We start from the raw sequence: 25,771 nt of genomic DNA on the forward strand, positions 1-25,771 counted from the left end.
ATTAAAGACATATGATGATATCAATTCCTATTGGTGTCATATCTATTGTAAAATGATTATAATTTTCAGATCACATGGATACCTTCCTTCGTTATACTTGGATTAAAGGCTTAATTATTCACCTTTCAGAAGATGTATCTTAGAACTATCTACACGTTTTGTATTTGGGTCGTGGTCTGTAGTCACATGAATCAATACTAAATTTTATGATACAAACGTTTATGACATTTGGATGAAGAACAAATTAACAATCTGTTGCTAAAATTAGACCTAATTTTTAGTCAAGATGAGTGATATAGAGTAAATTCGAGCCTCGTTGTACCCAAAACATTCCCACCTTGCAATAGCACATGTCGGTAAAATGGTTATATAGAAATGTTGTTAGTTTGAACATTCTACCTTAATTAGGAGAGTTATTATATTCCAAAGTCTTGACCAAATCAAATTGATGCAGAAAATGTTCATGATCAAACATAGTCATGATATTGATATAGTGAAACTACATGTATATACCAAGTTTCAATTAGAATAAAAGTTATTGAGGTCCAAAGTCTCGACCAATCAAATTACTTATAACTCTGCTTAACCTGAGCAGAAAATACTTATTATCGAACTTAGTCCAGGTATTGATGTTGTGTTAGTGTCGCCCAATGTGCATAGAGAATTTTAAACATGTCGCCCAAACTCATCAATTTGTCTACTTGCTTGGCGTATGCGAGCCAATCAACTATCGCACGCGTGCATGCTTCGACTATAAAACTGTGCGCGTATCATTCATCTGGGGAGTTTCAGTTAGCAACTCCCTAGGTAAGGTAACCTTATCAAACGTAAGACACAGACTGGTTGCCAGAGTCGATAATCGCCTCATATCAACCAGATGGTGTTGATTTTCATTTTTTTTTCATATATTTGGGCTAGATTGTTTGAGCGCATTTCTTACTCTTAGATAATAGTTCTAATTTGGCTTTGGGGAAAAATAGTATAATTTATATCTACTTCTCGCTTCCAATGGGGAGCACGGAATCGATCCACGTACTTAACCATATTGGAATTTGGTCACTTGATTTGTGAAGAAAAATTCGGTGATTTCGATTTTAATGGTGTTATAGCAGTTTAGACATTGCGTTCTACTCTGGGGATATAGGCATTGCGACCTCTTCACTTGATTCGTGAGGAAGAATTTGGTGATTTCGTTTTTAATGCTATTCTAGTAGTTTAGACTACTTCAGTGATTTCCTTTTTAATTGTAGGTTAATGTGCTGTACCGGATGGATGAATCGATTCACCACAGTGGGTTAATTCATTCCGTTTTCTGAGAAATAGATTTTGGCGTATAAATTTCATGATTTCTGTTTGGTATTTCGGGCAAATTAATCATTTGAGAAATTAAGGGCACATGTCACATTTCCAGAATCCATTGTTGTTTAATTTATAATAATAAGTATCAAATTATATCTTGTTTATTATTTGTTTCATGTCATTAGCTGCCACTGCATCCAGTATCCGAACCCTGTCCTACAACAATGTAATGAAACTATACATCAAGTAAATCAATCTCACTCAGTTACAATATAAGTTATTGTGTCACAAAGCATTGACCTATCTAATTGCTTAACTCTGTTTAGCCAAAGCAGAAATTGTCCATCATCAGATCAAAATAGCTATTTCTTTATTGATACAACTGACAAGAAATCTCTCTGTCATTAGGAATATAGTCTACCGATTAACTTGCTGGTGGTCCAAGTATTTATCATAGAAATCGTGTAGAAACTAATTTAGTAGTCATAACATTAGAAAGTAAGTGATTGGCAGACGTCAGTCTACAGAAGTAAAACTATCCTACTAGACCAATCTGACTGTATGCTATTGAAGTTGTAAACCTAATCCTCCTTTCCTTTTTTTATCCATTCTGCAAAATGTTTTGAGTTTTCAGGTTTCTTTACAGTTTAAGCTTTCAGAATTAATAAGCCAAATAAAATAATGACATTGTTACATACATGTATCTAATCGTGGATCAACACCAATTGACTCATTTCTGTAACTAATATACTGTACATCCGTTTCAACAGGAATTGATCTTTGATTCAACACTTTATCATGTGTGTCAAAACTCAAATATACTATTCAAAAAAAGTAGGGGATATTTGATTTTTAAGTGTTATTAAAGTCACCTAATGAAACTGACGAAGAAACAAATGACAAAATGAAATAAAGTTCACATTCATCGATTTATTCCAAATGATCGTTAGACTAAGTAAGGCACAGACTGACCATTATAAGGATAAAATGATACCCGGGGTCAAACAGCAAAGTTACCACAGCATCACAACCAAGTCAGTAACGGGTAAATCCTCCTCTGTTTGCCAAACAAGCATTGATCCGGCGTGGCATACTCCTAATGAGACGTCTAAGGTCATTTTGGTCCAGATTGTCCCATTCCTGTTGCAACGCAGCAGCAAGTTCTTGGACATTGGCAGGACGTTGTTGACGTTGACGTAACCTCTGTCCAAGCATGTCCCAGACATGCTCGATGGGGGAGAGGTCGGGACTCAGTGCTGGCCAAGGTAATGTGGTGATGTTCTGTTGTTGGAGGTAACCTGTAACGATCCTGGCCCTGTGACATCTTGCGTTGTCATCCTGGAAGATGAAACGGCGGCCATGACGTCGTGCGAACGGCACAACATGGACTGCCAAGATGTTGTCCCGGTAGTACTGGCCTGTAACACGCCCTGCAACAACATGTAAAGCCGTTCTTCCAGCAACAGTGATGCCTCCCCACACCATAACAGAACCACCCCCAAATTGATCATGTCTGATGACGTTAACGTCTTGGAAGCGCTCGTTTCGACGACGCCACACCCTCCTACGTCTGTCCAAAAAATCAACAGTGAACCTTGACTCATCTGAAAACATCACATTGCTCCAGCGTCGATTATCCCAGTGTTGACGATCCCTACACCAACGACGTCTTGCCTGAATGTGATGATCTCTCAAACAAGGGATCACGCGAGGACGTCGGGCGCGAAGGTGACCCCTATGCAGTCGATTCGGAATCGTCTGGCCACTCACTCTCACACCAGTGTCTGTTTGAAGACGAGCGCTGATCTGATTTGCTGTGATGACACGATTTCTCAAGGCCAAGGTACGGATAAATCGATCCTGGGCTTGAGTTGTCGCCCTTGGTCGACCTGAGCGTGGTCTGTCCTGTACAGATTGTGTATCACGGTATCTGGACCATAGCCTGCTTATGACAGACTGAGAAACATTCATCGTCCGCGCCACAACCGCCTGTGTTGTGCCGATCTGTAGCATGCCAAGGGCACGTAACCTTTCATTTTGGGTAAGCCGACGCATATCAAAATTTGTTTTCTGGTCACTAAAACAATTAAACTGATGTTTCCACCCTGGAATTCAATGCCACAATGACTGTAACATTCAAAGTCAGAGTCGTGCAAATCTTGGGTTGGACCCCCATGATGATCCCAAGCATCACCTGCATTCCATGCGGTAGCTATTGGTGCGTTTGGGCGTCACATGTAACTGGAAATGTTTCTTCTGTTAGGTTCTATAGTGACTTTTTTCGTAGTCATTTGCATATTTTAGTATTATGCCCCCAAAATCAAATATCCCCTACTTTTTTTGAATAGTATATAAATACTGTATATTTATAATGATTCATATCAATCAATTAGTCAACTGTTTTATATAATTCAAAGATAATATTATTCATTTTTAATCAAGTTTTATTAAAAAATAAGGAAACCATTGTCACATTTATAATACAATAAGATGCATAAATTCTGATTATAGGGGGAGGGTAGGACATATAAAGGACAGGCAGTAGAATCCAAGATAAATCTGGGAAAATAGTGCCTATAAATGTTTAGGGAATATGGAAAGGGAAATCTGGAAAAAGAGTGCCCATAAAGGTTTAAGGAATATGGAAATTTTGTTTTTTAAGATACTGTAGCCCTACCTTCACTGCACATAATGAAAAGATAGGTTGCCAGGCAACGAAACATATGGTTTGACGTGATCAAGGGCCATAACTCTGGCAGTAATTATCAGAAATCATTGAAAATGAATAGTCAATCGGATATTTACTTTATCCTCTAGAGCATCCATCAGATTTTTCAAAGTGATCAAGGGCCATATAACACCAGTAATAATTATCAGAAAGAAATGGGGTTTAATGTCCACTCGACGACTTAAATTTGAAGTCATCGGATAATCACCTTAGCCTCTTGAGCATCCACAAGCAATAGTGGACGACAGACCGTATTTCATCATATTTCAATGTGGCACTCGTCGGACCGGCAGTTTCTGCAGATATGAGTCACTTGAGCGACACAGCAAAGCACTGTAAAGTGGCAGAAATGCAGATTAGTGTTTTTAACAGATTCTGTCAAGAAATAGATGTAAGAAGAGAGAAAAGTAGAAAAAGTAAAGTAGCTTTTGTAAAATATAATAAAAAAAAAACATTCTGCTTCTCCATATCTTATTATGTGTGTGTATTGTAGCACAAAAGCAAAACATGGGTAAACTTAATCCCAATTTCAATCATGCCAAACAGACAGATAAGAGCAAATGAGTGGAAAACTCTTTGTGTTATTGTCTGGATGTTTTTCTTTCAAATCTTTTTATGGAAATACAGCAGAGGTTGAGTTACAAATAGTAAAAACAGAAATGGATGCCATCTACCACACCTCAAGATGTCAATCAAATAGAAATAAAGGCTTTTGAAGTATTATGTATTCTACACACACGAGGTGTAGTCACACATTTCTTTTCTTTTTTTGAAATAAAGATACCCTCATCCTTTGCTTCATCAATGCTTAGATTTAAACCAAGAAAATTAATTTGTCAATAATCAAGCCATTTCAGTTGTGCCTGCTGATCTAGTCATCATCATCAATGTTCGTATCTAAACCATGAAGATAAATTTGTCTATATAGGAGGCAGACCACCATTAAATTTCATCATCTCGGTACCCACGAATTGTAGTTCGTCTATTTATAGCAATTCTCTCTCTCTCTTTTCTCCCCTTTTGCATGCCCATTTTTGTTGACTTTTTGGTCTAGAATGGACGAAGAGGGTTTGAATTAACATTTTCTGCCAAGTTTTGGTAAATATTCATGATTTTGAGGCGGAAGGATAAGAGGGTTATCAGGTTAGCTACGGCGATGTGTACGGCAACTAGTTACATGTTTTTAGTATGCTTCTTCAAGTTTGTGTATCTCAAAATTTTGGTGGTCAACCTCATACAAATTTTAGTGCAAAGACATGACCATTTGTTCCTCTGTCTGTAGTGAAAAGCATTCAGCCCAACGAAAGTTTGGGGAAAAGTTGGAGGTGGGCAAAGAGGCCAGAATTAACATTGAAGTCAATGGGGAAATTAATGGTGGTCTGAATGGAATTTTTCTAGAAACACTTTTAAGTTCAACATTGTTCAAAATTATTTAACTTAAAGGGACTATCCCGATTTGAACAGAGTCTCAAAAATAAAAATCTGATTACGCATGAAATTTAAGCGCCAAAATATAGAGGAATGGTGTATTTACCTTGTCTCAAAATTTCAGCTTAAATATTGATTCGTTTGGACGTGAATGTCAAAATTGCTTATCCGGACCAGTAACCCTTTTAAGATTTTGGGTCAATTTTTACGTTGGGTGACCTGATAATCGACCCCCATTCCTTTAGAGGTCTCTACAATGAATGACCGATGTGTTGTACTTGATAACGAAAGGTAAATTTCACCTACACATTATCTTTATAAAATAAAAGTCTGGTTTTATCCAGACACTGCATAATACAGCTTGGGACACCGGTCTCCATTTCCAGATAAAGACTGATGCGTTTAAGTTGTTTGAAAACGTATGACATATGTTGAGTTAGTTGCTTGGCCCTAAGGTAGACGATTTTAAGGGATATTAACACAAAATTAAGCAGTTTTATTCTCCAAAATATTATCGGGATTGGCCCTTTAATTTTGTATTTCATTAACAACTTACAACTAGGTGTCAAACATCAAAAGTCATTTGAACACAAATAATACAGACTAAAGATGGCTTAAAGGAGCCATCTAAGGTTAATTTAATGATAATTCTGTCTCACAGTCATGCATGTGTACCTTAAGCCGTGTGATAAGCTTTGGAAAATAACAATGTTCAGTTGAAGTAGTCGACTATAATCAAGTAGTGCTTCTACTTGAAATCAAAAATACCTGTTTCAATCTTCTTGAATAAATACCGAGGTGTTTCATGTGGAAGTAGTGGCTCAGTCGATTGGAAAGGTTGATGAGTCTGACATGTTGAACATGATGATACCGTCTGTTTAATATGATTCCTGGCCAGACTACAGATTGACGTGCCCTAAGCCTAAGGATAATTTATCAATACCTAAATGACCTTGGTGAAGTATGGATAACAACTTGTCCCTTACTGATGAAGGCATAACTAGTCGATCACATTTGTAGATTAAGCCATCTTCTACTGATAGATCTTCACAGACATTCCAGTATTCTAACATATCTAGTGGACATTCACCTCTGTCATCCGGCCATCCATCTATAATAGTTTTCTCAAGTGTTTGAAGAGTCTAATCTTCTTTAGTGAGTGTTCTGAGTTGATCTATCATTGTGGGAGATGTGTTCAATAAGCTGGTTATTTAATCCACGGTATATGAATTTCAGGCAAGTCGTCATCTTCATCTTTACTCTTACAGATTGTTTGATCTACACGACTAAGAGCATCCACAATGACGTTGAACTTTCCAAAGAGATATTCAACAGTTACATCATACTTTGTAGTTCTAAGTAAGAGTCTTTGAAGTCGTGGACTTACTATACCTCTGTTCAGCTTCTGAGTGACCTGATTTATAACAAATAGGCTTGTCTTCTAGAAGAAATGTTGCTCCAAGTCCTTGAGTGCTAGCGTCACATTGGATTACGTTGGGTTTTTTTTTTAGGATTGTAATATGCTATGGTTGATAAATCAGCTATTTCTTGATTGACAACTTTGAACAATGTTTGATGTTCTGGATACCATTTGAAAATAACATTCTTCTTGATGAGATTTAGGGGGTCACGGTGGCTAAGCGGGTAAGATGCTGGCTCGCTAGTCTTGAGGTCAGGTGTTCGATCCCTGCATTGGATGAGAAAGTTCATCCAGATTTTCTGTCGCGGTTCCCCCTTGTCAATGATGCAGGACGGAGGGTCTGACAAGGACAGTTGTCTAGTCATTCGGATGGGATAAAAAACCAAGGTCCTGTGCACGTAAAAGATCCCTTAACAGTTGGAATTGGGTGCTGATAAGTGTTGCTAACACAGGACTGCATCTGTTCAGATAATTGACCAAGGAATGATTGGAGATCTTCTTTACTAGTAAGAGAGTGCATGTTGATTATATCACTAACTTTGTTAGGATCTGGCTTCAGACCTTCTGTTGTCCGAATATGACCGAAAACCTTAGTCTCTTTGACCTTGAGTTGAACTGGATTAAATTACAATCATGTTCAGTCTCGGTCTTGCCGAACACGAAAATATCATCTGAAATATATCTTGACTTACGGTGAGACCGAAGAGAAGTCTTTCGAATTTGTAGCGGCCAAAGGGTGTTGAAAACGTAGTGAGCAGGGAGCTTTCTTCATCAAGCTTTAACATCCAGTATCCACCGCGAGCATAAAGAAGTGAAAAAATTTTGACATCTATGACCTCTTCGGGATGATATCATCAATCGTTCTAGTACAATAGTTTTCTCTCTAGATACACTTGTTAAGATCATGAGGATCTAGGCAGATACGTTAATCTTTACCATTGTCTTTTTCTACTATGACATAGGAATTAACCCATTTCGTTGGCTTCGAAACTTCAGAAATTACACCAATGTGCTCCATTCGTTGTAATTCACTCTTGAACTTATCTTGCAGATTAATGTTGACAGTGCATGGAGGATTTACCACTGGCTTTTCATCGTTTTTAAGATGAATATGATATGGTTCTCCTGGAAATAAACCAATACCAGTAAATGTTTCTTTATAATCTTCTAATAAAGAGTCTCTTGTGATTTTAGATCTGATCTTTTCCTTATTGCGTTTTGAAACAACTATGAAGACCTAGAATTGCAGGACCATTACCATTCGTAATGTTGAATATAACTGGATATGCTTTATTTTTGTGTTGAATATAGAGCATAGCTACCTAAGTTGTTAATTTTTGTTCCACCATATCCTGTAAGGAATGCTGTAGGAGGATCTAATTTGTGGTGTGATGGATATAACCGTCTATAGGTTGATAATGGAATGATATCTGTCTCAGCACCAGTGTCAAGTTGGAATATTACCGATTTATGATGTTGAAATCTTCTAGTAATTGATACAGAAAAGTTCTGTAAAACTTTAGAAGGTTTCTTCTGACCCTGATCATCGAGAGTGTTAATCCCTTTGGTTATCAAGTTCTAGTTCTTCAGCACTTCCAACAGTGTGAATCTTACTTCAAGTTTGTGTAGATGATTTACAAACACTGGCGAAATGACCAAATTTTCTGCACTTTTGGCACTGTTTATTACTAGCTGGGCATTTCACTCTGGGATATGATGATGATGATGATTCACCACAATACTGGCATGGATGTGATGAAGAGTCTCGACTGTGTGATGATAATGGGCGATCATGAAATGATTTCAAACAGTTAACGAAAATATCAGATGACTGGCTTGTGTAGATGAGTGATGTTTGATACCAGTACCTTATTTCGCTGATAGCTAACCGACTGAATTTTGATGAAAACTATCTTTAACGAACAAACCTTTTCAATGAATGGTTGCAAATGTCCCTTTTAATGATTATCTCACTAATCCCAGTTCTGTCACCATGTTGTATTGTTTGTACAGGTTCAAAGGAACAAATGTGTTTCTAGAAAATAAGGTATGTTTTATTAGGCAGCCATGTTGCCACGGAAACTCCCCGTGCACAGTGATAGAATATAATATCAGAATGTGCTATAAATATTAACATAGGATATACCAAGGTATTGAGGTATTTACTGGAACCAAACAGATTTAAAGTGACTTTAGCCAATACTGTGACAATTATGTTGAAAATAATTGACAGCTGATATATGTATATTGCATACAAATTCTGTTTTTTCTTGGAAAAGGTAACCCCTCGTGAAGGAATCCAACATAGCCAATATCATAAACTCAGCGTGATGCTTTATCACTTATATAACCCCCGATTCATGAATTATCACACACCTTAGTATCATGTTTTATCACTCACATAACCTCAGAAGTTGATTCATGCTCAGATTCATGCTTTATATGCTTCCAGAATTGTGTTTTGTCTCTCTCATACCCACAGATTCATGTTTTATCTCTGTCATACCCTCAGGTCCCAGATTCATGTTTTATCTCTGTCATACCCTAAGATTAGTGCTTTATCCCTATCATAGCCTTGGCCTACATGAAGTAAAGTCAAATAACTGCTGTTATTTTCTATACAGTTATACCTAACCCCAACTGCTTGTTTGCTGCATGTGGTCGACAGATTCTGGTATCTAAACACAGTAACATTTAAATAATGTTTTTTGAGTCTTAGGGAATCAAATAAACAGGGGCATACATATGTTTTGGGGGGTGTTTAGCAAAAATGAGACCACCTGATGCACAAGCCCTCTAATACGAGTGACGCAACCACATGCCGAGCACCACAGGTGTGAGCTTTCTAGGGGGGTCTGGTGTCATGCTCCCTCTGAGAAAGTTTTGAATCTAGAGTCCTTGAAATGCCCTTCCTGGATTTTGCAGAATTTTTATAGTCAGAAAACACTTACAACATTGAGTACTACGCATGGGAATTCATTTTATTTATTAAGAATTTTGCAAAAATGTACAAATTATGTGAATCTGTGACAACTTATAAAAGTGATAATTACATCATTTACATGGACCTATATCTTTGATATATTGTTGTGGTGAATATATATCAATTAGCATTACTGAACATGTAACAGTTTTTACTGATTTGAGCTTTCAAAAACTAGGGGGTTGGATGGCCGAATGTTTAACACATGCGCGTTGTATCATAAGGCCTGTCATTGAGTCAACTGGCGTGGTTTGCGAATCCCCGGTCGACGTGACAAGGAGTAGGGTTGCCTGTCCAACCTCGTGGGTTTTCTCTGGGTCCACCGGTTTCCTCCCACTGCTAAAGACCCCTGCACAAGCGAATTATTGAAATAAAATTAAACCATATGTTAGTCCCGAAATGACCTAGTTTGTCTCGAGTGAACTTTAAACCCCATCTCTCTCTCTCTCTCTCTCTCTCTCTCTCTCTCTCTCTCTCCCATTTGAAAAACTGAAGTGTATTGTGATATCTACGAAGGCCCATTAGTGCCAAACCAAAAAAAATATTAATCCGTTTGAACGAGTTAGTATCAGGTTTGAACGAATTGGTATATGGTTTGAACGAATTAATTATCTCTTTTGAACAAATTAATTATCTCGTTAGTATCTCGTTTAAACGAGTTAGTATCTGATTTAAATTAATTAGTATCTCATTTGAACAAATTAATTATCTCGTTTGAACGAATTAATCATCTTGTTTGAACGAATTAATCATCTCGTTTGAACGAATTAATTATCGCGTTTGAACGAATTAATCATCTTGTTTGAACGAATTAATCATCTCGTTTGAACGAATTAATCATCTCGTTTGAACGAATTAGTATCTCGTTTGAACAAATTAATTATCTCGTTTAAATGAGTTAGTATCTTGTTTAAACGAGTTAGTATCTTGTTTAAACGAGTTAGTATCTTGTTTAAACGAGTTAGTATCTTGTTTAAACGAGTTAGTATCTCGTTTGGGCGAATTAATTATCTCATTTGAACAAATTAAGATTTTCGATGTTACAGAAGCGTGGGAGGGACATGCAGAAATGGTGTTTTAAGTTTAGATAATGTTATTTAATACATAAGTTCTTAACTATTTCTAGCGTTACCGTCAGTAGAAGGAACTACATTTATGAGAATGAGAATTAGTATAGAATATGTTGAAAGTTATCCATGTTTTAAAAGCCGAATATGTTTAATGTTAGCGTGAATTAGCCACAACATCGTAGTGATGTCATTGTTTTATGACATGTATATGCTTAAACAGACAGTATGCAATGAGCTAAATCTGCCTATTGCAGGTCTTTGTTTAGGCCTTAAATGTTATATAAACTATTCATTAGACATTTATTAACATATTCAAGAAGATTAGAATGGTTCGGCCATTTAATAATTTAATTGAAAAATGGTAAAGCAGGGCTAAACCTCGAACAACCAGTACGGTGGTTACATTCCGTGCACACATCTTGTCAAACCTTCAAAGGCTGATATCGTCGCTCAGAATAATTTAATGAAAATTTCAATATATTCTCTTTGCATTATCTATTTTTGAACTATTATAGCAAGAACGACCAGCTCTTTATCTAAATCTTACATAAAGTATCATTATTAATGTAGTTCTCTCTACTGACGCTAACGCTAGAATTAGTAAAGAACCTACGCGTATTAAATCATATTATCTTTATTTGAAACACAATTTCTGCATGTCCCTTCCATCCTTCTGTACAATCGAAATTTTAATTCGTTCAAACGAGATAATTAATTCATTCAAACAAGATACTAACTTGTTCAAACAAGATAATTAATTCGTTCAAACGAAATGAAATGAAATGTTGTTTAATGGCACGTCAGCTCCAACCGGGCTATATTGCGCCAAACATATGGTGAATTTAATGAGACAAATTAAAACAACAGGGATGAATTTATATATGTAAATAAAACAAATATCACAGAAAATATAATTAAAAATAAATATATCAATTCCTTTACATATATAAATATTCAAAACGCAATATATGATAAATATATACAATTAAAATTTTGAATAAAAGTTTGTCTCTTTTAAAAATGCTAGCAATTTATCATAAAGCTCCGGCTGAGCAAACAAGATATTTATTCGTTAAATTGAGATAATTAAATTGTTCAAATGAGATACCAACTCATTCAAATGAGATAGTAACTCGGTCAAACGTGATAATTAATTCATTCAAACAAGATAATTAATTCGTTCAAACGAGATACTAACTTGTTCAAACGAGATAATTAATTCGTTCAAACGAGATACTAACTCGTTCAAACGAGATACTAACTCGTTCAAACGAGATACTAACTCGTTCAAACGAGATAATTAATTTGTTCAATCGAGATACCAATTCATTCAATCGAGAAACTAATCTGTACAAACGAGATACTAACTCGTTCAAACGGATTAATATTTTTGTTTGTTTGGTACTAATGGGCCTTCGTAATTATCTAATCAAACCAATGAAATGTATACATATATTAAGTATTTGGGATTTTTCCCTTCTATTTTGGCATTATTTGTTTAGCTCATTAATTCATTTAGTCGCTGATGCATAATTTTGAGATTGATCTTTTTTTTCAATCATTCAATATAAACTAAATATCACAAACGTCAGGTAATCAAACCTTTTACTTTTTAGGTTGTTTTTGAAAGTAAAAATACTACTTGTGTTATGGTAACCTTTTCTCTGGTCAATCAAAGATAACCAAACTTAATTTCAGAAAGTAGACTAACCCAATGATTAACACACAGACCACCGAACATTATCGGTATGATGCCGCATAGTATACTGTTTCCTGCTTACTTGCTTTTTTTCCTGGCAAAAATATGCTACGATTTTAAATTAAAAATGACAATTTGGCATAAAGAATGGAATATTATCAAATATCTATATAACTTATTATGATGCATGTTGAAATAATGGTGGATTTGAGTGGGTTTAGGTAAATCGTACTACCCCAATAACATAACAAATATCCCAGACACTAGTATCAGTCCAGACAATAGGATATATAAATAGGCTATTATTAAAAGATTATTATGCATTTACTGTTAAAATCATAATAAAAATCTACCTTTTGAAAAACAAAAATACAAACAAACCATAGACAATTCCATTAAAATAATGAAGCAGGCAGCATAAAAAAATAACAGAAAGTTAGACTATCTGGGATGCTAAGAAAGAAGTCTAGGTATTATGTCTATATAAACAGATTCATTATCTTGCGATTTTCGTTTTTAATTCGTATCAAAATAAACAACTGATTGTTATTAGTTGTTACGGTCCACGATATACATCTAAAATATTCCTATAAAAATGTCTTTACATATTTATGGAAATGTGGTTACTAATTATTGACTTATAAAAGTTAAAAAAAAAACCCAACAATTTTTTGCATTAATCCACATTTCGGCATTGAAGTTCATAACTTAGTCTGTTATAGCTTTAATCCGTATAGCTTAATATCCCGACGGAGAAAGAAAGATGTGGTACTATGTATAAATACGTCAATAAACTATAGTAGATTACCTGTTTTATAATTGTCCAGGATATGTCTCCGTGGATGCCATGTAGAATTCCAGCAAGACTGAGAATCGCGGGAATACTGATTACTACAGGATCACATGACACATACCACGTGTTCTGATTTCATCAAAGTGCAATCCGTACCAATCTTTCAATCATTCAATATAAACTAAATATCACAAACGTCAGGTAATCAAACCTTTTACTTTTTAGGTTGTTTTTGAAAGTAAAAATACTACTTGTGTTATGGTAACCTTTTCTCTGGTCAATCAAAGATAACCAAACTTAATTTCAGAAAGTAGACTAACCCAATGATTAACACACAGACCACCGAACATTATCGGTATGATGCCGCATAGTATACTGTTTCCTGCTTACTTGATATGCAGACAAATTAAAGTACGCATCGACCAAATAATATATCAAGGTCACTGTCTGGGTGTCGACCTGCCTTTTCTAGTGGCACATATATATTAACTTCCCTATCTCTAAATTATTCACTTTCTCTACAAATTCCCACGTTTTTTTTTACTACAAGTCATAGAATAGTGTTATCCTGGCTGAGGAGAAATAACATTATTACTGTGTATCAAATCTCACTCTCCTTGGATTTATTCTATTCTAGATAAAACATTTGGTTCCCTGATACCAGAAAAGGGCTACTGACTATTGCTATCGATATGGCACGTGTCTAAGCATTACATCAAATCCTTTCAAAGTAAACGGTATACGTGCTGCCAACCCATCTGGTTCTGAAATAATCAAAGACTAACTGTATCTCAGCTAAAATTTTACACCATTTAGTACCCCACTACTCAATTTATTAATTGATATTTCTGTAAATTATTGATATATAGGAAAAACTTGGCTGTGATATCACCCATGGTGGAAGTGGACATTAAGCTTCAAGGAAGGAATGAACAAACTTACTTAATCAATGGGATGTCCTTGATATCTTAGTCCTGAAAACAATTTGTGGGTTCTCCTATGTCAGACATTTTATTTCCCCATTCTACACACAGGGAACTATCTACTCTACTTCAAGAATAGATCTCTGCCCTAAATGGCTGCCATATCCAACAATTGGTATACTGATTTGAAATATACTTAGTGTTTTCGACTAAAATCGTTGATTTAAAGGGACAATAACACTCTTGCTGGCTTGTCGACAGCTCCAGAAAATAAAAAAATAGCCTTATTCTAAGTACTAGATGTGTTAGTGTCCTACCTGTTGTGTAAATTATCCATTAAATCCTATTTTACTTGTCGAAAGGGTTCAAAAATATTTTTAAATCCAAGTCACATTTGAAAAGCTTTACGTCAGGCTTTTCAAATCATTTAGTTGAATTTTTCCAATTTTTTAAATTAGATGTGTTAAGATGAAATTTGTATCCTTGTTTCGCAAATAGTGTAAATGTATGTAATGCCAAAGTTGTGGATACGCTAGAAGTCACAATTTTGATCTGATTTTGATGAAACCTGATATGTATGTTTATAATTCAAAGATCTTGGTTCCTGTCGATATTTGCACATATCGGACGGTAACTTCCTGAATTATGGCCCATGATTGTACGAAAAATCACGTTTTTAGCTAATTAAAATTATACTCTTCAAAAAAAGTAGGGGATATTTAGAAACAATACAAAACTGCGGAAATTCACTGCTGTTTTTATTAGAGGTAGCCAGTGTATGTTAATAACAGGGCAATTGCCTACACATGAACATAAACAGTTCATATGGGCGGTTTATCTGACGGCCCCATTTCACTGTCAAAAGTGAAAATGGACGTTTTGGATTTTTGTCTTAATAATGTGAAATTGCTCCACCAATCCTCAGACATTCAACAATTCGTCAAGGCATGCTCCTAATCAACTGTCCAATCACGATTTGGGGCAATCTGACCCACTCCTATTGCAGTGCCACGGCCAATTCTTGCAGTGTTCCCGATCAAATTAAACGGCTGCCGAACACGTCTGCCGATCAAATTAAACGTAACACACTAAAGCAAAGATACGCTAAACGGTAAATCTTATGCAAGAACCAATAGGAATTCAAACATGGATAGGATAAACCAGCAAGCGGCAGTTTTCATCAACCCTTCCTTGAAGTGCCAAATTTGACAATGAACCCCTTCCAATGTGTATGGCGCTATTGCGTGTTGCACATGCAGCTCAGTGGTTCTGTTGGGGCGATAAGTTCTTCATCTGTGAACATACTCTTAAAGCATGTCAAGTGTTCATGACTATTTATCATATCACAACCTTCATAGGTATTTGCATTTCAATATCCCCTACTTTTTTTGAAGAGTATATTATAGGCTGTCAACTAAAGTGGTTGATCTATTAAGTTTCTTCTAACTATTGTTTTAAATGCCTTAAGACTTAATTTAATTATATGTTTATGTCAACATAGTAACTAATTTATATAAAAAGATAAATGTATTTAAGATGATTCATTAGTTGGACTTGGAGAGACCTGCTTAGGGAACCTATAATATACTAGTTGGAGGTCTGATTTATAGGAAATTGCAAGTTGTTAAATTGTTGCTGTTAATTATTTGCTCCTGTAATAAAGTGTTGAAGATCCATTCCAAGAATCTGTACTCATTTCTGATACAGGGCTGGGGCCATTACATTGCCAATGTAATTAATTACATTACCATTATTTTTTAAATGTAATCCTTACAATTACTTTCTCATTTTTAGCAATGTAATTAATAACCATTACCCATTACATTGAAAGTAATTAATAACCATTACTTTATGACTATATAAATAAAACCAAAGTTAATAGAAATTAAAAAGACAACCTTATTTCCTGCGCCTACAAAATCAAATTCAAAATAATCCTTGATTCACTTTAATAGATATTTCTGTATGACTTGTTATTTCTATAAATTATAACATCAAGGCAAATTTTCAAGTGAGGGGCGGTGTTGACAAAAACTTGAGGTCTAAGTTTGATTATGAGAGCATTTTCAGCTCTGGGTAAGCAAAGCGATAAGCAATTCGATTGGTCGAGACTTTGGAGCTTGATTCTAATTGAGTGATAGTGGTGAAACTTTGTGTATAGTTTTATTACATCAGTATCTTAACAACGTTCAATGCTGAGCATTTTCTGCTTAGGCAAAGTAGAGACTTCAGTCTGATTGATTGAGACTTTGGAACACAATAACTCTCCTTCTAATTGAGGTAGAATGTTCAAACTTGGTGTAAGTGTCTATTAGGCGAATGCCTTGACATAGTTCGTTCATGTGCATTTTCCACTAAGGCTATAAGCAGAGATAAGCAATTTGATTGGTTGAGACTTTAGAACACGATAACTTAGGTTCCAATTGGGTGAGAGCGATGAATATCTGAGTATAGATTCATTATATCAATACATAAGCAATTTGATAGGTCAAGACTTTGGAACATAACAATCTGCTTTTAATTGAGGTATAGATGTTCATTAGGCAAATGTATTGACTGAGTTCAATGATTAATATATCCCAATAAAGCTAAGCAGAGCCTCGCAATTTCTTTGGTCGATGCTTTGGGACAAGATAACTTTGATTCTAACTGATAGAAATTGATGAAACTTAGTGTATAGTTTCACTCACTACCAAGCACTCCAAAACCTGAGTTTGATAGTGGGCATTTTATGCTTAGACTAATCATAGATAATGTGTTTGATTACTCGATACTTTTTAAAAAGATAAATGTGCAATTAATTAATATGTGTCATCTGTTTTGTTTTTTTTTATTTCGGCAGGGGACATCAGCCTGACTCTTGGCTTGTTATAATTTGCTAAAAATGATATAAATCTTTTTTTTATAATGAATTGGATTTTATGTCAGATACACTTAATTTACTTCTTTGGTACAATAAAACTTGAGGCCAGTTATATTGGAAATATTTATATGTAATTGAAATGTAATTGACCATTACATGATTTTTGGAAGGTAATTAATTATATTTCCATTCATCATTACTTTTATCATCTTCCATTACTCATTACATGCCCATTACTTATAAAATGTAATGATTACATTCCATCACCATTACAATTACCCCAGCCCTGTTCTGATACTTAAGAGAACACACGTCGACAAACTACATTCCCTGAAAAGCTAACAGTGTTCTGTTTAGCAAATTTGATAAGGATCTAGGATTGAAATCTGTTGAAACCTATAGCCTCTATCCCATTCACATGGTTTTCGGAAACAGGGGTATAGAGAGAGGAGAGAAATGGGGTTTAATGTCCACTCGACACAAACCGGTCATTTCGGGACTAACATATGGTTCAGTTTTATTTCCATAATTTACTTGAGCGTAGGGGTCTTTAGCAGTGGGAGGAAACCGGAGGGCCCGGAGAAAACCACGAAGTTGGACAGGCGACTCTACTCCTTGTCACGCACAACCGGGGAATCGAAACCATGCCAGTTGACTCAATGACAGACTTTATGATACAGCGCGCACATGCTAACCATTCAGCCATCCAACCCCCCAAACGGGGGTATAACTCAGGAACAGAAGGCTGCAGATTATGAATATTGATAGGGATCGATGATCCCAATACTTCAAGCCGAATATGAAAAAGATCCATTAAAAAGATAAAATGAAGTTTAACGTCCTACTGTTCTGCTGCGACTTGGCTAATGAAGACGGGCATACGCCATTAAGTGTGCTATGAGGGAAATTTTCCCCCGACAGCGGTACTCTGGCCTACTCATCTATTGAATTCCAACTGCCAAAGGATCTTTTATGTGCACGTGTGTACATAGGACCTCAGTTTTTCATACCATCTGAATGACTATGGTATACATTGTCCCTTGCTAGGCTTCTTGTCATGCACAGATGACAAAGGGGAACCCCACTTGAAAATTCAGATGAACTTTCTAGAAAGGCCAACACTGGGATCGCACACAGGACCTCCAGGTTAGTGAGCTAATGTTTAACGCACTGAGCCACCGCAGCTCCCATCCATATAGCCTTTATCGCATTCACAAGGTTTTTTTAGAAACAGGGGCATAACTTGATCGTTGCTGAAGTTAAAAGATCTTTGAGAGACGGGTTTCGGAAATGAAATGGGGTTTAACGTCCTACTGTTCTGCTCCTATACTGGGCTAATGAAGATGGGCATACGCCATACAGTGTGATTTGAGGGAAATTTTGCCCGGGCAGCGGCACTATCGCCTACTCTTATATCAAATTCCAACTGCCAAGGGATCTTTTACGTCCATTCCAATGTATACACGGGACCTCGGTTTTTCGTCTCATCCGGAGGACTAGACAGCTGTCCTTGTCAGGCCCTCCGTTCTGCACCACTGACAAGGGGAAACCACGTCTGAAAATCAGGGACGGGTTTTGGAAAAACAGTCCAGCAATCGTTCGAACTGTGGAGGATGTGCCAGTTATTCCTGATGATCTTGCTGATGTGGACTGAAGTTGGATAATAGTCCGTTATGAAAACTAGACGCTTGTTATCCTTTGGTGTGGTTTTTGTGCTTAGGAGGGTTTTCCTCTGCATATTATCGGCTTTGTATCGAAACAGTATATATAGAACCCCACCAAGTGAGATAAATCGGTCTGAAGAGTTTGATACGGACGAAGCTATAGTCACTGCTAAAAGGGATAACTGGCCAAATTGCCCATTTTATCTACCAACAATTTTTTCGAAACAATATATCAAAGTAATTTCTGAATACTGCTTACGAACAGGATGAATAACTTATATTGAGAATGCCTTTAATGTAACATGTAAACTCAAACTTCTAAAAAAAACACCTGTCTTAATACAGTTGAAGTGTGATACAAATAATAATTAGGAAATGAAAACACATCTTAAACAAAATGAATACTGATTTATTAAATGTAAGCTTAAGAAAATTATACAAGATAAGTATATAATAACATGTAATTAATATTTATAAAATTGAAAATAACTTTCGGGTAATAATGGAGCAATGGTGGAGTCTGCCAAACTGGGGTTTAATGTCCTACTGTTCTGCTAATGAAGATGCGCATACACCATGCAGTGTACTATTTTGGGAAATTTTGTCAGGACAGTGGTGCACTCTTATATCGAATTCCATCTGCTACAGGATCTTTTACGTGCACGCCAATCTTTACACAGGACCTCGGTTTTTGCACCGCTGACAAGGGGAAACCAGGCCGGAAATCCCAATTAACTTTCTCGGCCAACACCGGAAGTGAACCCGCGACCTCCAGGCTAGCGAGTCAGCATCTTACTTACTTAGTCACTGTGGCTCCTCCTGAATAAACGATAAGTAGTATTGAGTTTAAGACTTTGCAAACACAATCAAATGCAAATGTAATTGGCACTATATTTTTTTTAAAACCATGCAGTGAATAAAGAATATAAATATAAATATAAATTTAGTAGAAAGAGTATAATACTAATCACATTATATACAAGTATAATAAACCAGCAGAAGTTTCAGCAGATTAAAAGATTCTTTGCAAAAAATGCCTACAAGGGGAGATAACTTCAGTCCCTATTGTAAAATAGACTGCGCATTCCATAAAATGAACAAGGACCGATCTTGGTCATATATTAATTTAAATTTAACAACTTTCTTCATCTCACTAATGTTAACAACGTAACATTATGATAGTTAGCGCTCTGTTGCTAACTTCTTTTAAACAATTTAGACAGACAGATGAAACGAGTCACAAAATAATACCACATTAAAATGTCTGTCTCTTAAGACCATGGGTCTGATTACACCATATTTTACAATAGGAGCATCAGTGTAGAAATAATCATTTAATTAATTCAATAATTTGTAAAAGCCATTATGATTAGCACCATTTCATATTCAGAAATGTTAATATTTCAAATAATTTTTATCGACATCATGATATAAATGTACACTATAACATGTAAACTACATGTAATTATGAATACACAGGATATTCTGGAGACCATCAAAAGATCTGCTGAGTATTAATTGAATTAAAATGAATTACTATCATATTTTACCAAAACAGTGAATATAAATGAGGAACAGAAGTAGGAAAATTCGTATACACCTATATGAAAGTATGGAGGATAAATTGGGACTTTATTCTTAGATTTTACATACACAAAACATGTAGTTTTTCAACTCAAATCTATTCACCTATACTAACTTGTTACAACTCTTTATAATAAGAGAGTGTATGATGAAACATCTCAACTGAAAGATATCATGGTATTAAAATATGATCACATATTTTTAACTTTAAGAAATATGTGAACAATCTGGCGTGTTGAGACTTACAGAACTGAATATTTAAATCTGGTGATATGGTTCTATTTGCGAAATCCAATAAAAACTATAATTAATATAATATATGTGGGTTTATTAAATGATTAAAATTAAAGCTAAAGCTAGTTGACTTAAACTTATATGTATAAGAGAATATAATAGACAATATAATATAATATAATATCGTATCGTAATATTAATTAAATAATAACATACAAAAGCAAATTAAATTAGCAAAATATATTTATATCATTTCCTTGTCATGTTTTTAAAATCATTATATTTGGTCAAATTTGAAATTGTTCAGGAAGAAAAGAGACTTTGTTTATGGGTCATCTTGGCAATTATTTAAGCTTTTTGAACCATGATTAGATCTCAAATGTTAAAATTCTATAGATTAAACATTTATGCTAGCTTACTATTTCTCTCTGCTAAACATACCAAAGGCATCCTGTGAGTGCCATAGGGGCAAGTAACACAAGGGGGGTTTTGGGGGATCTCCCCAATAAAATTGTGAAAATTTAAGTCAATTACCTGGCATTTGAGGTCATAGCTGACGGCAAATTCTTATGAACGCAAGGATCAGAAATTGGACAGAATCTAGACATCTGCCTGTCAATTCTGCCTGTTTTGTGATAGTATAAGACTGCAGCAGAGTGAAAGAATGATGTCATAATGGAGCAAGCCCCATGCCCTGAAACAATTTTAGATATCGACGCATAATATTTAAAATACTGAGCACTAATTTTTTGGGACTGGGTCTGAGGGTTACTGCAGATTCAAAATGTCATCTCCAAGTTTTCCCATTCAAAACTGCGAATCAACCAATGTGGTTAAGAATAATTCCAAGAGCATCGCTAACGCTGCAATATACGTCCACATTCCAGCTTTGATTGATATGGTACTTTTTAAAATGAAGAGAATGAAATATGAAATGGCCGTAATATGACAAGAGGCAAAGAAGGCTAGGCGTTGGGTTTGTTTTTCCAAATTTACAGACAATAAAAAGTGGGTATTATACTGCTCCAGGAAGTCGGGGCATGTACCAAAATAAATAGTTGCTGTCTTTACGGTATAAGGGATAAATATGCAAAGTTCCAAGACGATCCATTCAGAATTGCAGCCTGTAGATGATAAATACAAAAATCGGATGTGGCTCTGCCCCTGGGGGTTGAATATGGAACAATATAAATAGGCACCACCCTGTTATTGAAATGACAACATCAATAGTTGCCGTCCTTAGGGTATAAGGAATAAGTATACCAAGTTCCAAGATAATCCATTCAGTATTGTGGCCTTCGCCCCTGGGGGTCAGGGCATTCACCAAAATCCATAATTGACGTCCTTAGGTTATAAGGAATACATATGCCAAGTACCAAGTTGATCCATTCAGAATTGCTTCCTGTAAACGATAAACACAAAAATATGGGCGTGGCTCTTCCCCTGGTGGTTGGGACATGCAGTTGTCATGCTTAGGGTATAAGAAATAGGTATGCAAAGTTTCAAAAGGATCTGTTAAGAATTGTGGCCTGTAGGCGAAACACAAGACACACAAACATGGGCGTGGCTCTGTCCCTGGGGGTCGGGCAAGCACCAAAAATAATAGAGGTCAGCCTTAGGGTATAAGGAATAAGTATAAAACAGTTTTCAAGATGACTGATTAAGCATTGCAAGCTGTAAGTGACACAATGACACACAAAAAGAAAATGTGCGTGCCTCTGCCCCTGGGGATTGGGCATTCACCAAAAAATATAGGGATGTTCCTTAGGATAGAAGGAATAAGTATGCTAAGTTTCAAGGTAATATGTTAAGAAATTTGGTCTGTAGATGACAAACAAATAAATACAAGAAATGGGTGTGGCTCTGCCACTGGGGGACGGGCATGCACCAAAAACAATAGGGGTCATCCTTAGGGTATAAGGAATTCATACGCAATTTTTTCAAGACGATTGATTAATAATTGTGGCCTGTAGGCGATACACAGACACACAAAAAGAAAATGGGCGTGGCTCTGCCCCTGGGAGTTGGGCGTGCACCCAAAACGATAGGGCTGTTCCTTAGGGTACAAAGAATAAGTATGTAAAATTTCAAGATGAGTGGTTAAGAAATGCAGCCTGTCGATGCCCAAAAAATACAAAATATTGGCGTGGCTCTGCCACTGGGGGTCGGGCATGCACGAAAAACAGTAGGGATCATCCTTAAGGTATATGGAATAAGTATGTAAAGTTTCAAGACGATAAGGCAAGCATTGCGCCCTGTAGGCAACATACAGACACCCAAAAAGAAAATGGGCGTGGCTCTGCCCCTGGGGGTTGGAGAGAGAGAGAGAAATGGGGTTTAACGTCCACTCGACACAACCTAGGTCATTTCGGGACTAACATATGTTTTTTTGATTTTATTTCAATTATTCGCTTGCGCATAGGGGTCTTTAGCAGTAGGAGGAAACCGAAGGACCCGGAGAAAACCCACGAGGTTGGACAGGCGACCGTACTCCTTGTCACGTACACCGTTGATTCGAAACCACGCCAGTCGACTCAATGACAGACTTTATGATACAGCGCGCGCACGCTAACCATTCAGCCATCCAACCCCCCTCCCTGGGGGTTGGGCATGTACCAAAAACAATAGTGATGATCCTTAGGGTATAAGGAATAAATATGCAAAGTTTGAAGTGGATTCGATAAGAAATGCGACCTGTAGACGACAAACAAAGAAATACAAAAAAAAGGGTGTGGCTCTGCCCATGGGGGTTGGGCAATGGGCATGCACCAAAAAAAATAGGGAACATCCTTAGGGTATAAGGAGTAAGTATGTAAAGTTTCAAGACAATCAGTTAAGAATTGCGTTCTGTAGGCGACACACACACACACACGCGCACTCACCCAGACAGGGGAGACGGCAATATACGTCCACATTATGAATGTGGACGTCCACATTATGAATGTGGACGTATAGTATAATAAAGTACAAAAACCTTCACATGTAATGCAGAATGTCATATTTCTCAAGATAAATAAATATAAAAATATTTCTATAAAAAACCAGCGGCTGCCAGACAGGATAAGTCCACATTTTGCAAGAGATGGATAGAGAACAAGCTAAACAAAAAGTGATTTTTTCGTAAAATCAAGGGCCATAATTCAGGAAGTTATGGTACGATATGCACGCATACATACAAGAACCAAGATCTTTGGGTTATAAAGATATATTTCAAGTTTCATAAAAATCGGATCAACATTGTGACTTCTAGAGGGTCGACAACCTTGATATATTTACAATATTTGCGTACGAGGGGTGGCCATTTTGTCCGGCAGTTTTGGTCCGATTTTCACGAAATTCTAACTTAGCCATCATTAGGGTGTAACGGTGAAATATTCAAATGTTTTTTTCAATCGGATAAAAATTGTGACCTCAAGAGGGACCACAAACTAAAAACACGATTTTTCGTATAATCAAGGGCCATAATTCAGGAAGTTATGATCCGATATGTGCAAATATTGAAAGGAACCAAGATCATTGGGTTATAAACATGCATTTTAAGTTTCATCAAAATCAGATGAAAATTGTGACCTCTAGAGTGTTCAGAAGCTAAAAATGTGATTTTTCTTACAATCAGGGGCCATAATCCATGAAGTTATCGTCCAATATATGCCAATATCGAAAGGAATCGAGATCTTTGAGAGACAGACCTATATTTTAAGTTTCATCGTAATCGGATAAAAATTGTGACCTGTTGAGTGTTCACAAACAAATTGTTGACGGATGGACAAACAGGGGCGACGGCATAATACGTCCACATGAAAATGTGGGTGTATAAAAATGTACAAAAAGCACTTTCAACCAACCTATGATCCACATTTATTAGGCTAAACATTCATGGCTGAGATAAGGAGTGGAAGTGAATAATTTATAATTCTATACAGTACAGATATCTCGGAAATAGAATCACCTTTAAATTCCATAGATACTTTTGATTTGCTTGTAAGACACAAATTTGATTTTTTCATGGAAAAATTGGGAAATATTTTAAGTTTATATTGGTCTGACACTGCCATCTTTATCTCTCTCTCAAACAAACAGTAATAATAAACTGCCAGGTTTTTTTCCCCTAAAAATCAGTCATGGGGTATATCCTGTTTTGGGGAAGAGGTCTTGGATTCATACCAGAATAATGTGTCTATTTCTAATGAAATGCGTATATAATACCTGATGATTTATTGCAAACATAATGAAAGTTACACATTAAAAATCAATTTCTTAAAGAGTCTAGATTGTATACTACTGGTACACTATTAATAACATTAAATTTAACATTTCTAAGACAATACTAAAGTAACATGTAAAAATTATAATACTTTATAAAATAAATTGTGGTTGTTAGACTTCTGATGATGATCCACCAATGGCTCCCCCTGTAGCCCCAGACATTAATTTATCTGTTTCATCATAATGACATTCAGCACTTGTATCAACATTAACATAAGTACTTTCAATATTTCGTTTCTGTGGACCTGTTTTGTGTTCTAGTTTTTGTATCATATTACTAATTTCATTCACAAGATCACTAAAAGCAGGTCGATCTTGTGGATTTGCATTCCAACATTGTCTCATGATCTCAAACCTGAAATAAAGTTAAAGACAGGAATTCTTTTTTTTATTTGTGCAAGTGTAAGATTGAGTCTACAGTAAATATGATAATTTTATTTTATTGTGCTAATGATTTAGTAATTATTAGAAGCAAGCCCAGATCTCTCAGGATATACTTTGATAAAGGTCGGTTTAAGTAAGAAAATCAAACACCGTGTGGAAAAAATAGCCCAATTACCAAGTCTTAAATTTTCAAACCAAAACCATTTGGAAATGATCACTACATTTTCTTAACAGGGCCATACATTTAAGAAATTTTACTGTTCAATTGTATAGGTGTCTTGCAATTTATAAACATGACAATCAGTTGCCACCTTAATTTCTGCAAAAATATAGCTATGATAATCAAGGCACTTCTATAATGTGCAATTTGGGGACTTGTTATAGTCTGGAAGTGGTAGAAGGGTGAAAGAATCCCTGTTACAGTACAAGTAAG

At 35.9% G+C, this 25,771-nt stretch overlaps 1 protein-coding gene across 2 annotated transcripts in view; it reads right to left on the reverse strand.

Annotated features, from left to right (window-relative positions):
- LOC126826696 (hepatocyte growth factor receptor) overlaps nt 1–25,771 on the reverse strand; it is a 140,464-nt gene that overhangs the window by 77,407 nt on the left and 37,286 nt on the right. The window contains exon 20 of one of the 2 annotated variants that reach the window (XR_008788800.1): nt 23,933–25,309. Coding sequence is in view for 1 of the 2 variants with exons in the window: in XM_056102409.1 (XP_055958384.1) it covers nt 25,066–25,309 (244 nt within the window). In the remaining variant the exon portion in view is untranslated. Of the gene's footprint in view, nt 1–19,258; nt 25,310–25,771 lie in introns of those variants that run through there. The other variant, XM_056102409.1, reaches the window with a different exon arrangement.

The sequence above is a fragment of the Patella vulgata genome, chromosome 7 (assembly GCF_932274485.2).
Source record: "Patella vulgata chromosome 7, xgPatVulg1.2, whole genome shotgun sequence".
Lineage (NCBI taxonomy): Eukaryota > Metazoa > Mollusca > Gastropoda > Patellidae > Patella > Patella vulgata.